This window comes from Mya arenaria, chromosome 4 (assembly GCF_026914265.1).
Source record: "Mya arenaria isolate MELC-2E11 chromosome 4, ASM2691426v1".
In the NCBI taxonomy this organism is placed as follows: Eukaryota; Metazoa; Mollusca; class Bivalvia; order Myida; family Myidae; genus Mya; species Mya arenaria.
This window is the reverse complement of record NC_069125.1, coordinates 10751541-10766388: the sequence shown is the minus strand read 5'-3', so window position 1 is coordinate 10766388 and position 14848 is coordinate 10751541. Positions and strand designations below refer to the sequence as shown.

The 14848-nt window shown below is 36.6% G+C and overlaps 1 protein-coding gene across 1 annotated transcript; it reads left to right on the top strand.

Moving 5' to 3' along the window:
- The first annotated feature begins 10380 nt into the window (after positions 1-10380).
- Positions 10381-13974, top strand: LOC128230124 (uncharacterized). Its single transcript, XM_052942151.1, has 3 exons — positions 10381-10514; positions 12019-12132; positions 13856-13974. Exons 1-3 carry the CDS (start codon positions 10472-10474, stop codon positions 13948-13950), a joined length of 252 nt encoding a protein of 83 aa, XP_052798111.1. The 5' UTR covers positions 10381-10471; the 3' UTR covers positions 13951-13974.
- The last annotated feature ends 874 nt before the right edge of the window (positions 13975-14848 follow it).

The following is a 14848-nucleotide window of genomic DNA, read 5'->3' as shown; positions in this document are numbered from 1 at the left end:
ACGAACAAACTCCGACGCAGTGACCTCCCTTCTCGCTATGCTCGCAATCGTAACAACTCGGCCATCTCCGGAAAGCGTCGGGATACACCGAGGTGTTCCTATTGGCTATGTTCGGTAATAACTGCAACCACGTATGATTTTTGGCTGTAATTCAGCTGTTTATCGATTGATAAGTCTCATGTTTTTTCTTCAAAATTCATGCTTAATTTCTTATATACATTTATAGTTTTATATCGAGTGAAGCGACGCGATTTATGAAATTTGAAGGATTGACCGAATACAACAGGTTTGTGGTCACCACACCGGACAAGTGGGTTTTCTCCGGGTTCTCCGGTTCCCCCACAACACAAGACCACACTTTCGCGTAAAAATCGTGCCAACGAGAGTGATTAATATAATGTTGTAATAACTTGTTTCACAATCGTTGTAAAATAAATATGTTTAAACTAATTGTTCTACCCCACCTGGGCACGGTATGTACGCGGCAATTTTGAATATTTCTTAAAGCTATCATTCCATTTGATCGGAACTCCTCGGCCATTTTTATCGAAAACAACCTCGAATGCAAATGGACGGTTTAAAATGTCAGAATTATTCACATTTAACTACGCTGCACGTAGACCTCATCATCATTGTTTAAGACATGTTTACCACGAATACACTTATTAACGCTTTTACCCATAAAACATTAATTTTCGAATGGATTTCCAGCCAACCGGGCTCGTTTTAACCTTTAAAGCACTCGCAAAGTTTGCCCAAACCATTACCGAACCCGATTTCCGGTTGGTTCTGGTAAATATTTGAGAGAAGTCGGCGAGATACTCCGATATAAGAATTTATGGTAAGGGAGTCCTACCACCATATATTGGCCAGTACCCTAAGAAAACTTAAGTAAGGCACTCGCTAAGTAAGGCCAAAAAAAAAATTGTTTGTTCAGGGTAACCTTCCCAAAATTTCTAGGTAGGGTAGGTAGGGATTTTTTTTTTAAATCTGTCGTAAGTTCAGAGTGTTTTCTTGCACATGGCAGCCTTTCCTACATTACTGTCATTGTCTGACTTTGTTTTATCATATAAACAATAATTCTGATTAAAATCTGCATTTATCCGCCCTTCGTAACTCTCTATTCGCTAACGAATATTTTTTTGGTTCAACTAAATGCCAAAATAAGAATGCTGTAGGAGACTCGCCGACCTACCATCGCATTAATATTAAGGTCGCAAGCCGCGAGAACTAGTTAACTCTTTTTAAGCAATCGAGAGTTGGCTATATATACGTACCAAACCTGGTATCCGGCTCGTTCAGGTACCCACTAGAGTCGACAGAGTACCACATGGGACACGAAACATTACCACAACAAGCTGGGACACAATGTACACTCAAGAAACATGTTCAATCGTTTGAAGAATCTGCAAAATTGGCCCCGAACAGATACGGAACCCAATTTCCGTCCTGTTCTCGTACTCACGAGAATGGGGACTTCGGGGTAACATCTCGTTTATGCAGTGGGGCACACGGACATCTACCAGCACATTTAGGGTTGAGATGTAAATAAAAGTTTAACTTTAATTCGTAATGGCCTGACAATAGGAGCTCCTCGGTCATTTTCGATCGATGATGTCGATGCTGCTGCTGCTGCTGCTGCTGATGATGATCTTTCTGCTACTGCTGCTGATTATGATGACGACGACGATGCTGGATGATGATGCTGGATGATGATGATGATGATGATGATGATGATGATGATGATGATGATGATGATGATGATGATGATGATGATGATGTATCACGATGATGATGATGATGATGGTGATGATGATGATGATGATTTCGATTTAAACTCTCAATTTTAAAAACTCAAATGTCACATGCATTGAATTACATTATATTCTTAACAAGTGTGTGAAAAATGATATCAGGGATTTTTTGTTGTTCCACATACAGGGAAAGAGATTTTCAAATATGCTTGAATATATCCAGTTCAGCATAATTGAAAAAGATGCAATTCATGTCTCAGAATTGTAAAAAAACCCTTCTTATCAATTGCTGCTTGGCTTAAAGCTTAAAATCTTGTTTTCATCCTCTGAAAGAGGTATTGTTCCTATGTTTTGAATAAGTTCATTCATTTCATCAAAGTGTTTATTGTTTTCTTTTAATATTACTCACATTATCTTGTCATAGATATCACCTTTTCATTATATAGGACAATCTTTACGTCTCGTTCATGTGTGTTATTATTATTATCATCATCATTATCAGAATTGACCCTAACCTACTTATAAGGTCGGCAGACTTAGGCTAGCATTTGTCCTACTTTGTTGATTGTATGATGATAAGTGAATTTAAAAATGAAGTCAGTAATTTAGCTGCAAAGTATACTTAAATCGTTAATGTGATGGCAACGCATTATTTCAGCGGTAAATAGGATTTAAAGCTGCACTCTCACGGACTGACAGTTTTGACATTTGTTTACTTTTTGTCTCAAAAGCGGCAGATTTTTGTATCAATGCCTTCAATTCAGTCATATAATATAACTCACAACAGACCATATTTCAAATGTTTAAAAAAAACTGCCGAAAAAATCATTTATATCAAAGCGTAGTAACGCTTTTAGCCATCAAATATCAATTTTCGAACGTCAATATGAAAAACATCGATTTGATCTTTTGTCAGCAATTACCGTATCACTGTTTTCAGGACATTTACGCATTAATTGGCTCATTCCAAGACAAAAAAATAATTGTTGTCAAAACGGCCAATCTGTAGGAGTGCAGCTTTAAGATAACATGTTTTTTGAGGTGGTCTATGTTTCCATTGTTTGAAGTTTGTTACAGTTTGAATGGGAGCAAACACATGAAGACTTCAAGCATCGAAATAGAACTGGTTCTTAGATTATTTCTTGGAATTATCGTTACGGAAAACTAGAAATACTTGAAAATATAGAAGACAAATAATAAATACAATTCTTTTTTCTATACTCTGTCGACATGTTTTTGTAGTATTGTGAAGTTAGGCAAAAAAGCTCTTTGTTTGCATTAACATCTCTAAAATAAAGCGTAGATAATATTTTTTTTCTTGAGATACTGTCATTCGGACATCCTCGGCCATTTTCAATCGAAAACAATCTCGGATGTATATGAATGGTTTATTATGTGAGAAATCTGTATGCACCAGTCAATTGTAACCACGGCCCCCAGGTCCGGGGGTATACCGGGGATAGCCGGGGTGGCCTCGCAGTGCCGGTAGAATGCGGTGATTTTGTCTTCGCTTTAAATATAGCGGGGAATGGGCCTTACCTAGGGTCCCTGGGGTGCGGGGGAATTTGGCAGGGGGTTTTACCATCTGTTCGTCCCCGCAGGGTGGGGATTTTAGCCGGAGTTGGCTGGACCGAAAGTCAAAGTCCCCGCTATTCCCCGGACCTTGGGGCCGTGGTTACAATTAACTGGTGCATTACATTACAACTACGCTGCAAAGATCGCTTAGTAATTTCAATTTAGCAGTTAAACGTAATGACTTAATTTACTCTTGATAATTATTTATGCTATCATTCATTTCACTGGCAATCAGTTTATTCTTAGATATACAACATACATGTTAAAACACTATAAATAATAATGAGCATTATTCATATAAAATACGATCTTCTTCTATTGATGTACTGGCATACATTCGAGGTTGTTTACGATGGTAAATGGCCGAGGAGTTCCGAATGGAAATGCTGTATGTGAATTACGAGTTACATGGTATCTCAAAATACGGCCATTATGTCTCGTCTTGGGATGCTATTTATTATTTATGGATACCAAACATCCAAGAAATGTCAACCAAAACTCAGATTTACGACTGGCGTTGAGGCAGACATATCAAAGACGATCATCTTATGACACTACAAATAAGAATATTGTTATCGAAAAAAAACAACATGAATATAGAAACGAACGAAAAGCAGATTTCAGAAGAATTTTGATGTTTCGCCCGTCAGCAGTGCCCTTCATAGTTGAGATGTATAGAATATAAATTTTAATGTGATATGGACGAAGTTTCATCTTTGATTATTGGCTCGGTTTTATAACTTTTCCATAAAGAAATGGCCAACTGCAGACATTTCATTAAAGGGCCAGAGTAAAGGTTGATGCAAAACATTTTTATTTTTATTTTTAGTGAATTAAAATGTTCAACTCAGCTCGCTTTAACTATAAAAAACCCCATATATGATTTGTGTACACATAAAACAATATTAGCGATACTTTGGCGTTTTCACTCGTTTTCAAAATCAATACATTCACATGTATAACAAACATAAATTTTGAGTTATAAACCTTTAACTACTTACTAAATAATGCATTTATGGAGAATATTTATAACTGATAACAAGATTGTAACTGTGTATTTGATAGCTGAAAACTCAAAAATATTAAATGATTGGTGAGTGCTAAAAGATTTACTGTAATCTACTATCGTCTCATAAGGTGGAAATACCGTGTTTTCTGCACCTTTCATTCAAATTAAACTCGGTATCCTTCATTAGAACCATTGTTTTCAACATGTTTTCATTCTTTTTGGTATATTAAAACAATTGTAATAATTGTGGTAAATCTTATTTGGGAGTTAAGGTGCATCTTTAACTGGAACCACGTAGCAATGATTTGAAATACAGGCTAATAACTATATCTGTACACAAATCATATCCTTTTTGTTTGTTTTGATCTTTCGTCAAATGAGTTAAACATAATAATGCATAAAAAGCAAAAACAACAAAGCACACAAAAAACAAATACTGAAAGACAACATCAAAAGAACAAAACAAACTCATATCCAGTTAAACATAATAATGCATAAAGAAAACAAACACAAAAACCCGTCATATCCAGGCCAGAATCTGACAATAGCCTTTTGTTTGAATGTTGGAACAAGGACCAATACAATTATTGATTAAAGGGACTAGACACCAGATGATACAACAGCAAGAAATAAAAAGAAAATTGTCAAAATCTGACATAAAATTGATATGGATGTGTACAACCTATTGAATCTTTATTGCTGATGTATCATATCGCTTACGACACATGTATTTTTCGAAGTGTTTGCGTATTTTTTCAAATCGAATATTTACTGGGTCTGTCTACCACGTATATCCCAGTTAATTTCAAAAATAGCGTCGGTAAATGTATCCGCACTAATCACATGACTTTTACACGCTTAATATACACACTGTAAACTGGGAAACCATAATTCGCTATTTTTAGACGAGTAAACTCAGCTGTTACATCGACAAAAAAATCTTTTAATCATGTAATGTATTATCGGCCTCATATTGACAATTCCAGGTTTGTTTTCAGGAAATACTGAATTTGCCGATTTTGGAACCATTTGGTGTGAGGTCCCTTTAAAACAAGTTTAAAACCCAAACACTTGTCAATGTCAATGGACGTTATAATACTATACATTCAGCAGATGTATTGAAAACGTGTCTTCTTACGGTTGTACGCGGGCCGTACACGAGAATTTCGAGTAATCCCACTAGCCGACACATTGTATTTAGAAAGGCTATGAATCTAATCTTTATCTTTCGGAAATATATTTCTACTTATCTGTAAAAGGAGACTTTTGAAGAAAAACTCGTAATGTATCTATTACTTATTTGGGCACAAGCCAAATTAAAAAATCACGCTGTAAAGACGAGTTAACCTAATTACAACGACGCGATAAGCTTGTTTTGACTATGTTTAATAATTACAGAATGGCCCGGACGATATCTTTCTCTAGATAATGTGCTGTTTTTGTTTCGACCCACTACACGATTTGCGCTAGGACGCTTAAGCGGACAGGGTTCGGCCTGAAGACTAATAAGACAGTTATAGTGGTTTAAACTACAGTCGAACTGCGTTGGCTCGAACTCCAAGGAGCCGGCGAAAATACCTCGAGCATCGGGGGGGGGGGGTGGTCTCGAGCCAAGCGGGAATGATTTCCTTCAGTATAAACAAATCGGTCCTTATATCGGATTCGAGCCATCGAGAAAATCGAGCCAAGCGATTTCGAGCCAACGGGGTTCGACTGAATATCCTTGTCCACTTTGAACGTTATTCTACATGGAAATAAAACACTATAATATAGCCTTTTTTACGAAATATTTGTATCGTTGTAACAAAATGACTTTTATTTAAAACATGTCAATTCTACTCAGGAAAACAATTTTCCATATTCGTTTTGCAGACACAATTATTATGGATTCCATTTTAAGATGTGGCTACGGAAGACGGATACGAAGAGCGGAAACGTGCACATATAATACTGGCCTGAACGTGACTTTACACTTTAACACTTATTCTTTGGTCAGAGACCCTCTTATAGACGATCACATGTTACAATCGCTTTTTCGAATCAGTATCAGTCAGTAATGACTCTCATATCCCTAGCTAGTAAGTAATTAATAACGATCAGAATATGCCACAAGAGAAACGCCGCCATACGGAAGGGATATATCACGCCTCCAACATGAATGAAGCAACGCAATTGGTCCAGGACTTGTCACGCGTTGACCTCATATTTTTCCAAATTGGGTCACTAGTACAAATATATATCGTACAAAGATGTCACCTATTTTCCGATCCGATAAATAGATGAAACACTTCCCATAAATTGATCAATAAAGACGGATTGTCGGCGTGATATATACGTTACTGGGTTAGTAGGTGATCCGATATGTGATCTACGGGGCGCAGGAAGCCATATTCGGGCTCGAGCTTCGCTTTCACCCGATATGGTTTCCATTGCCCCGTAAATCCCATATTGAGTCACCTACTAACCCCGTAACTTATAATATAATATTATATCACTGAGTAATGGCAAACATTTCCAAAAAAATAATAAAAAAATGAGGCAGGTGATACTTTCCATAATATCAAACCGAAGCTCTTCATCTTTCGATGTTTAGTCGTACCTACTTTGATAAGATGACTTACTTGTACTCAGCAGAAGTAGTTCGTAAAGTTTTGAATATAGTATTAATGCATTTTGTATTAATACGTTTAAACTAATTGCCGGTGAAATGTATTATTGCATAATTAATTAAGATTCTCAACAGAAAAAAATAATTAAGTTTAACGGCTAAATTGAAATTACTACGCGATCTACTTGCAGCTTAGTAATGTGTTAAGTTCTGACATTGTAATTCGTCCATATACATCCGCGGTTGTTTTCGATGAATGATGGCCGACGTATTACAAATTATCACATTGCACATCTCAAAAGAGAGAGGCCAATGGCTGTTCCTTAATATCGTTATCTCTGTTTCAGATCTCGAGACAAGGTTATGTGAAACAGATAATGGTTCTGACATATGTTTGATAATGAGAGTTTAATAAACAAAGCCATTTTTAAGGCTTTTATTGCATATATTTTAGTCAGAAAAAATGCAACTACGATTTAAACTATGTATCATTACAATAACTATACGTCTATAATTATTATTCAAATATTATTTTAAACAGTGAATATATCAAATTTCGAAATGTGACAGCTAAGAAAAACATGCCTACAAAAGCACCCAAACGAAAAGTTGCAACAAAAACATGCAGCCAACATGCAGATAAACCTTCAATCTTTCAATTGCAACCACTATTCTCACCAGAACATGCATCTAGTTGGAGAAATTTGATCAAGTTTCTGAAAATATCCCAAAAAAATTTCAACACAGACTTGTGGTGCATTAATGAAAATAAACCAGTCTATTTTTTTCAATATTGTATTTAATAATACAATCAACCTTACTAATATTTCATCAATTACCTTTCATTAATAAACGAATGCAAAAGCCTTTACTTGTGAAATAATATGTGAATTTAAATAAAATAGCATACATGTTGTGACTACATTTCACTATTACTTCTTCCCCAAACTCTATTTAGACAATTCGCTTGGAGTGTGTTTTGGATGATTGGCAGTAGGCACACATTTAAACACACGCGATAAGTGAAACTCTTAATGGTCTACTACTTAATAGTAGCCTATCTGAAATATCAATGGCTGAAAATGTAGGTTGTTTTTTAAATAGCTATACCCGCTACGGTGGCAGCTATCTATTGTGCTTGTCAGGGGAGATCACTGCGTAGGAGTTTTTTTTAAACATATGGCTAGGAGAGCACTGCTTAGTTTTTAGTTTTATTCAAGAACCAGGTCCATGTAGGCATATGTTTTATAATCAAGACTAAAAAATATAGGCTTCCATGCTTGTCCATGTACTTTCCATGGCATTGTAAACCTTTTGTCTATAAACAAAGTCTTTGTGAAATGTTTGTCTACTATGCTTGTCCATGTACTTCCCATGGTATTGTAGACCTTGTGTCTATAAACAAGGTCCTCGCAAAATATTTGGCTACTAAACTGGTTCATGTTCTTCCCATGGTATTGTAGACCTTGTGTCTATAAACAAGGTCTTCGCTAAATATTTGGCTACTAGGCTGGTCCATGTACTTCCCATAGTATTGTAGACCTTGTGTCTATAAACAAAGTCTTCGCTAAATCTTTGGCTACTAGGCTGGTCCATGTACTTCCCATGGTATTGTAGACCTTGTGTCTATAAACAAAGTCTTCGTCAAATGTTTGGCTACTAGGCTGGTCCATGTACTTCCCATGGTATTGTAGTCCTGGTGTCTATAAACAAGGTATTCGTTAAATGTTTGGCTACAAGGCTGGTCTCTCTACTTCCCGTAGTATTGTAGACCTTGTGTCTATAAACAAGATCTTCGTTAAATGTTTGTCTACTATACTGGTCTCTCTACTTCCCATAGTATTGTAGACCTTGTGTCTATAAACAAGGTCTTCGCTAAATGTTTGGCTACTAGGCTGATCTCTCTACTTCCTATAGTATTGTAGACCTAGTGTCTATAAACAAGGTCTTCGCTAAATGTTTGGCTACTAGGCTGATCTCTCTACTTCCTATAGTATTGTAGACCTTGTGTCTATAAACAAGGTCCTCGCTAAATGTTTGGCTACTAGGCTGATCTCTCTACTTCCTATAGTATTGTAGACCTAGTGTCTATAAACAAGGTCTTCGCTAAATGTTTGGCTACTAGGCTGATCTCTCTACTTCCTATAGTATTGTAGACCTAGTGTCTATAAACAAGGTCTTCGCTAAATGTTTGGCTACTAGGCTGATCTCTCTACTTCCTATAGTATTGTAGACCTAGTGTCTATAAACAAGGTCTTCGCTAAATGTTTGGCTACTAGGCTGATCTCTCTACTTCCCATAGTATTGTAGACCTAGTGTCTATAAACAAGGTCTTCGCTAAATGTTTGGCTACTAGGCTTATCTCTCTACTTCCCATGGTATTAAAGACCTAGTGTCTATAAACAAGGTCTTCGCTAAATGTTTGGCTACTAGGCTGATCTCTCTACTTCCTATAGTATTGTAGACCTAGTGTCTATAAACAAGGTCTTCGCTAAATGTTTGGCTACTAGGCTGATCTCTCTACTTCCTATAGTATTGTAGACCTAGTGTCTATAAACAAGGTCTTGGCTAAATGTTTGGCTACTAAACTGGTCCATTTACTTCCCATGGTATTGTAGACCTTGTGTCTATCAACAAGGTATTCGTTAAATGTTTGGCTACTAGACTGGTCCCTGTACTTCTCATTGTATTGTAGACCTGGTGTCTATCAACAAGGTCGTCATTGAATGTTTGACTACTAGACGGGTCCATGTACTTCCCATGGTATTGTAGACCTTGTGTCTATCAACATGGTCTTCGTTTAATGTTCGGCTCCTGGGCTGGTCCCTGAAGTTTCCATTCTATTGACCATTTGCCCCTTAACACGGCATTCGTAAAGTGTTGGCTACTGTGATTGTCCAGGTATTATCTTTTGTACACTAAACCTTGTGTCTTAAAATAGCGTCTTCGTTAAATGGTTTGCTACTGGTCTCATCCCTGTAGTTTTTATTGTATTTTAAACCTTGTGCCCTTAAGCAGGGTCCTCGTTAAATGTTGGGATTAGGGCGTGTTCCTTTAGTTTTCATTGTATTCTAAAACTAGTGCCTTCACATGGTCTCTTTTAATTTGTTTTTGTTATTTTGGATTGCATATGTAGTTACCATTGTATTATTTAAGTATATTGTCTTAATAGTTGAATTAAATGAGATTTTCGCTATGACACACCTAATTCAATGGTTCAATAGTTCACGAATGTGTGCGATTAAAGATAAAGGTGCCGCTGTCTCATTTTAATGCGTTTATTTGGCAATGACTTAGAGGCACTTGACTCGTGAACTTATCTGTGTCGTGTTTAGCTTCTGACACCGATTTACGAATTAGTATTTACGTCGTCAGCACATAATAGCATGTATGACACGATTGGCCATTTTCAGAGTTTGCGGCGGTGGGAACGTAACATACGGCCGTAGCTTTATGGTTATTTAAACGGCTGGACACCATTGCACGAACACCAGATCCTGCCTTCTGATTTTCCAACGAAGAACCATGAGAACTTTTGTTGCCCTTGTCGTGCTAGCCGGGCTTATTGGTGAGTTTCTTTTACCATCTCTCTATATGATTATCTTTCGGCTGCTGGCACCAATTTCTTGAAACTTCTTAAGGTTGACAGGCTTAAGTAGCTTATTTAATTAAGCTAAGATACATAATTAAATTTGATTTTGATAAATGTTTTGTTTGTAACTATCATAAAGATAATTCCTATTTAGCGTTTAAAAGGCTTAAAGAAATAAATATAAAGCAAATTATAGAAAAAAAATGAGCTAAGCTTAGTTTTTATGCGGTTAATAGAATTTTGAGAAATTGGGGCCTGGGGTTTTCTTGCGTTTTAAATCATGTGTCTTTGTGTTTTAGCGGGCTTGACAATCTCTGTTCGAGGCACAATATGTTTAAGACAATTCACAAGCAGCCTCGTGCCATTTCAGAACACCTTTGTAATGAACAATGATGCAACCTTAAATGTTTGGTGTTTTCAAAAAGGCACAGTTGAAATAATGTATATATTTAAAATAAGTAGTTATATGATTTTTAAACCTTAAAACGGTGATGTTTCACGTGAACACTTTGAATTTGACTTCAAATTACTACGCATTAAACAAATGCGCACGCGCTAATCGGTAAAATGTATTAAGACAGGTTTTCTAAAATAAAAAATACTAAGATTAAGGTTTGCAAAAATAGAAAGCATTTTCTCGTGCTCTCGTGCAATTTTGAATGTGAAACATTCATGTAATTTGTATTGTATCATTTCATTATCTTTGTTTGATAAAATTCATTAGTTTATCACAATGTAAAATTTGAAGTTTCAAAAAGAAATAACATCTAACACAACAAATGAAAATAACATTAAAAGCTTAATATATATGGGGTCGATTGGTAAGAATTTTGTTAAAGTTTACAACGTTGTGTAAGGCACCGTTGTTAACTTGTTAACATGATATATTCTATGATGCACTCATGTATATGCATTAAAGATTTATGGCAGGAAGAGTTTTCTTAAATTTGTCAGAAAAACTGCAGATCACAAGTGCATCCATTAAACTCCAGTACAGTAACGATTTGAAAGTTAACAACGATGACGCTAACGACGTTGTTAACTTTAACAGAGTTCTGAACATTCAACCAATTTTGTGAATGTCTTATATAACGTTAGACGTATGTTTTAAGTATGGCTTTCCTTGCACGAATCCAATTTAAGTCATTGGCTATATATCTAAGAAATATTACGCACCACTGAGGGTCACATGACATTATAAGGACCGGACAGTCAACCTACGAAAATGTATATGGACCAAGGCGTTTTTATATTTTTGGCTAGGTCCGGACCGGCCAAACATATTACGTGGACCGCTCATGTCATTAAACTGGATTTTTTTTTAAAAATACACTGATATACGGAACGATAAACTTTATCTATACAAAGAATGGACACATTTATGAAAGGTATTATATTTCAGAATATGAACGGTTTAAAACGTTTTGACGGCTTAAAATGACACATCGTTGATAAAATAGAAAATTGTGTATTATTTCAGCCATGGCATTTGGAGAAAGGTGTGACAGAACGTCCGATTGCAGCCACGAAACTTGTGCCGGTCAGGGTTGGACTGTCGCATGTGTTCATGACACGTGCACGTGCACCGAAGCCAGTAAATACATTCACTTACTATCTAATTTGAAACGCGTAAACCTGTTTGATATCAATTCATTGGCCGCCATAATTTCTTAATTATTTAGAAGGGCCCGCACTCTTAGCTCCCTCCGCCCATTCTTAATCATTAAGATATTACTTCATGTCATTTAACTATTACTTATCTCGATTGTGAAAACAGGGATCTATTCACTCTCGATTCCGTTTCCTTGATAAGAAGTCAGGGTCTTGTTTCAATAAAGGTTTTAGTCGTCGTAAACTGAAAATATCTTATGGTCCTTGTTTCATTATTTTATTACATATATAAATGAGTGATTAGAACCTAAACCAGTATTAAAAATGAACAAAAAAATGAGGAAAATAAAACAAAAATCAATTCGTTGCCATTTGTAACGTTTCAAAATAATTAAGAGTATTGAAGTTGTTGTTGTTGAGTTTATTAAGGTCTGCCCGCCCCCTTTAGTGGCTGCATTTAGGTTTGACCCCGTCACATCCTCAAGTGTGACTGAAACATAACTTTGAGGCCAAAGGAGGAGTTTTTACTCCCACCGTTTTGTGGGATATTCGGCAAACAAGCAAATTTGTACCCCAAATGCCGCGAGCCCTACGCGAAGCGTATTTAAGTTTCGGCTCAAGTCCTTTTATTGAAAAAGCCCCTAGTACTTGTGCCAAAGGTAATACTTGTTTTGCGTTGCTATGATAAGATATGAAAAGCTACCTTAGCAACGAACATAGGTGTAGTTTCGAAGTTTGCCTTCTAAGCGTGATTAGGAACCATTTACCTTTCTAATATGATAACCAGTATTTATCATTGACGAAGCTCAGGGGTGTGTCTAACCTTTGGATCCTCTGCGCCCCGTTTAATAAGATGTTTAAGTCGTCGTAAAGTCAGGGGCAGAATCTATGCAATAAATGGGGCCATCTTATTGACGCGCGTGAGACCATGTTAATAATATCGTTGAAGTTTTAATAGCAAAATCAAATACATAAAAAACATTTCAAAATCTGTCCAATAAAGCTCTTAGTTTCGAAAAAATAAAACACCTATTCAGAAATACTTATTCGAAAAACCGATGGCACGATACGTGAGTTAATGATGTGGCCCCAATATCCATACAATATTTGTTACGCCCAAAACGGGATTACACCTCGGAATTTAAGTCATTAAGCCTTAGGTCTTTATTGAAACGGATCCCAGACCCAGAGTCTGATACACTTACCACTCGGCCGTCGCCACCGTTAAAGCCCAGATCCAGAGTCTGATACGCTTACCACTCGGCCGTCGCCACCGTTAAAGCCCAGACCCAGAGTCTGATACGCTTACCACTCGGCCGTCGCCACCGTTAAAGCCCAGACCCTGAGTCTGATACGCTTACCACTCGACCGTCGCCACCGATAAACGTCACTAAGGGTAAAACACCTGACCTTTTGAGTAAGATGTATACGGTATAAGGATACTATAATGCTTGAAATGTTAGCATAACAAACAATGACGTGGCAGCAAACCTTTACAAGTAAAGAACAAACTTATTACTTCGGCAGATCCCGCAAATATCTATATGCTGTCTCTGTTTATGATATGACTGGGAAAAACCGTTACATATTGAAGTCAATGGTCAATAAAACTTTAACAGGTCAATATCACATGTACAGGTGATGGTCACCTTTTCAGGTCAATATCACTTTGACAGGTTTTGTTATCGTAACCACATTTTTTCCAGGAGGTTCTTGCCCTGGTGGACTAGCAAGTGAATGCACCTGCAATAACGGAGATCCCCACTGCATTGACAGAGTATGCCATTGTACAAGGAACTAAATAATAAAAACATGAAATTTAAAATGTGTTAACTTTGTCGAAATACTATTGAAATACTGCTGCTGCTGCTGCAGCTGTTGCTGCTGCTGCTGCTGCTGATGATGATGATGATGAAGACGATGATGAAGACGACGACGACGACGACGACGATGACGACGACGACGACGATGATGATGATGATGATGATGGTGGTGATGATGATGATGATGATGATGATGATGATGATGATGATGATGATGATGATGATGATGATGAAGACAACGACAACGACGACGACGAAGACTACGATGACAGAGACGATGATGATGATGATGATGATGATGATGATGATGATAATGACTTTTTATAACAAATGGATGGGTGTATAACATACACCAACATATTAACTTTCTTAAACAGTGGCCGGGCAGAAGTTTGAGGGTTACCTGTGGGTAGGGATTGACTTAGCCATGGGAGAAACCATGCTTTTGTACGCTACTGTTTCTGATAATATCAGCAAAATCTAGTAGTATTTACATTTCATGATAAATACAATACGTTCTCTTAGTAACACCTTCCAAAGATTTTATGGCTAAAAGCGTTACTAACGGTTTAAGAAAAATGAAAAAAAACATCAATTGTTGAAGTTAAGTATAAAACGATTTAATTTTGTCAGCAGTCTTTTATGCCTGCTTTCCATGCATTTTCGCACAAATCGGCTCGTTCCAAGACAAAAATTAAAAAAATGTCAAAACGTTCAAACTTTCAAGCTAGATTTATTATAACATGTTTACCAACTACACATCAATGTACCATGTTGTAATTCCAATGTATATTATGCTACTTACAATTTTGCTATTTATAAATGTATACGACATTTTATACTCTTGAAAAAAATAACCATTTTACAGTGGTATTT

Coding starts and splice junctions, on each gene's coding strand:
- LOC128230124 (XM_052942151.1), top strand. CDS start 10,472: ATGAGAACTTTTGTTGCCCTTGTCGTGCTAGCCGGGCTTATTG. Junction 10,515..12,018: donor CGTGCTAGCCGGGCTTATTG/GTGAGTTTCTTT, acceptor GTATTATTTCAG/CCATGGCATTTGGAGAAAGG. Junction 12,133..13,855: donor GTGCACGTGCACCGAAGCCA/GTAAATACATTC, acceptor CATTTTTTCCAG/GAGGTTCTTGCCCTGGTGGA.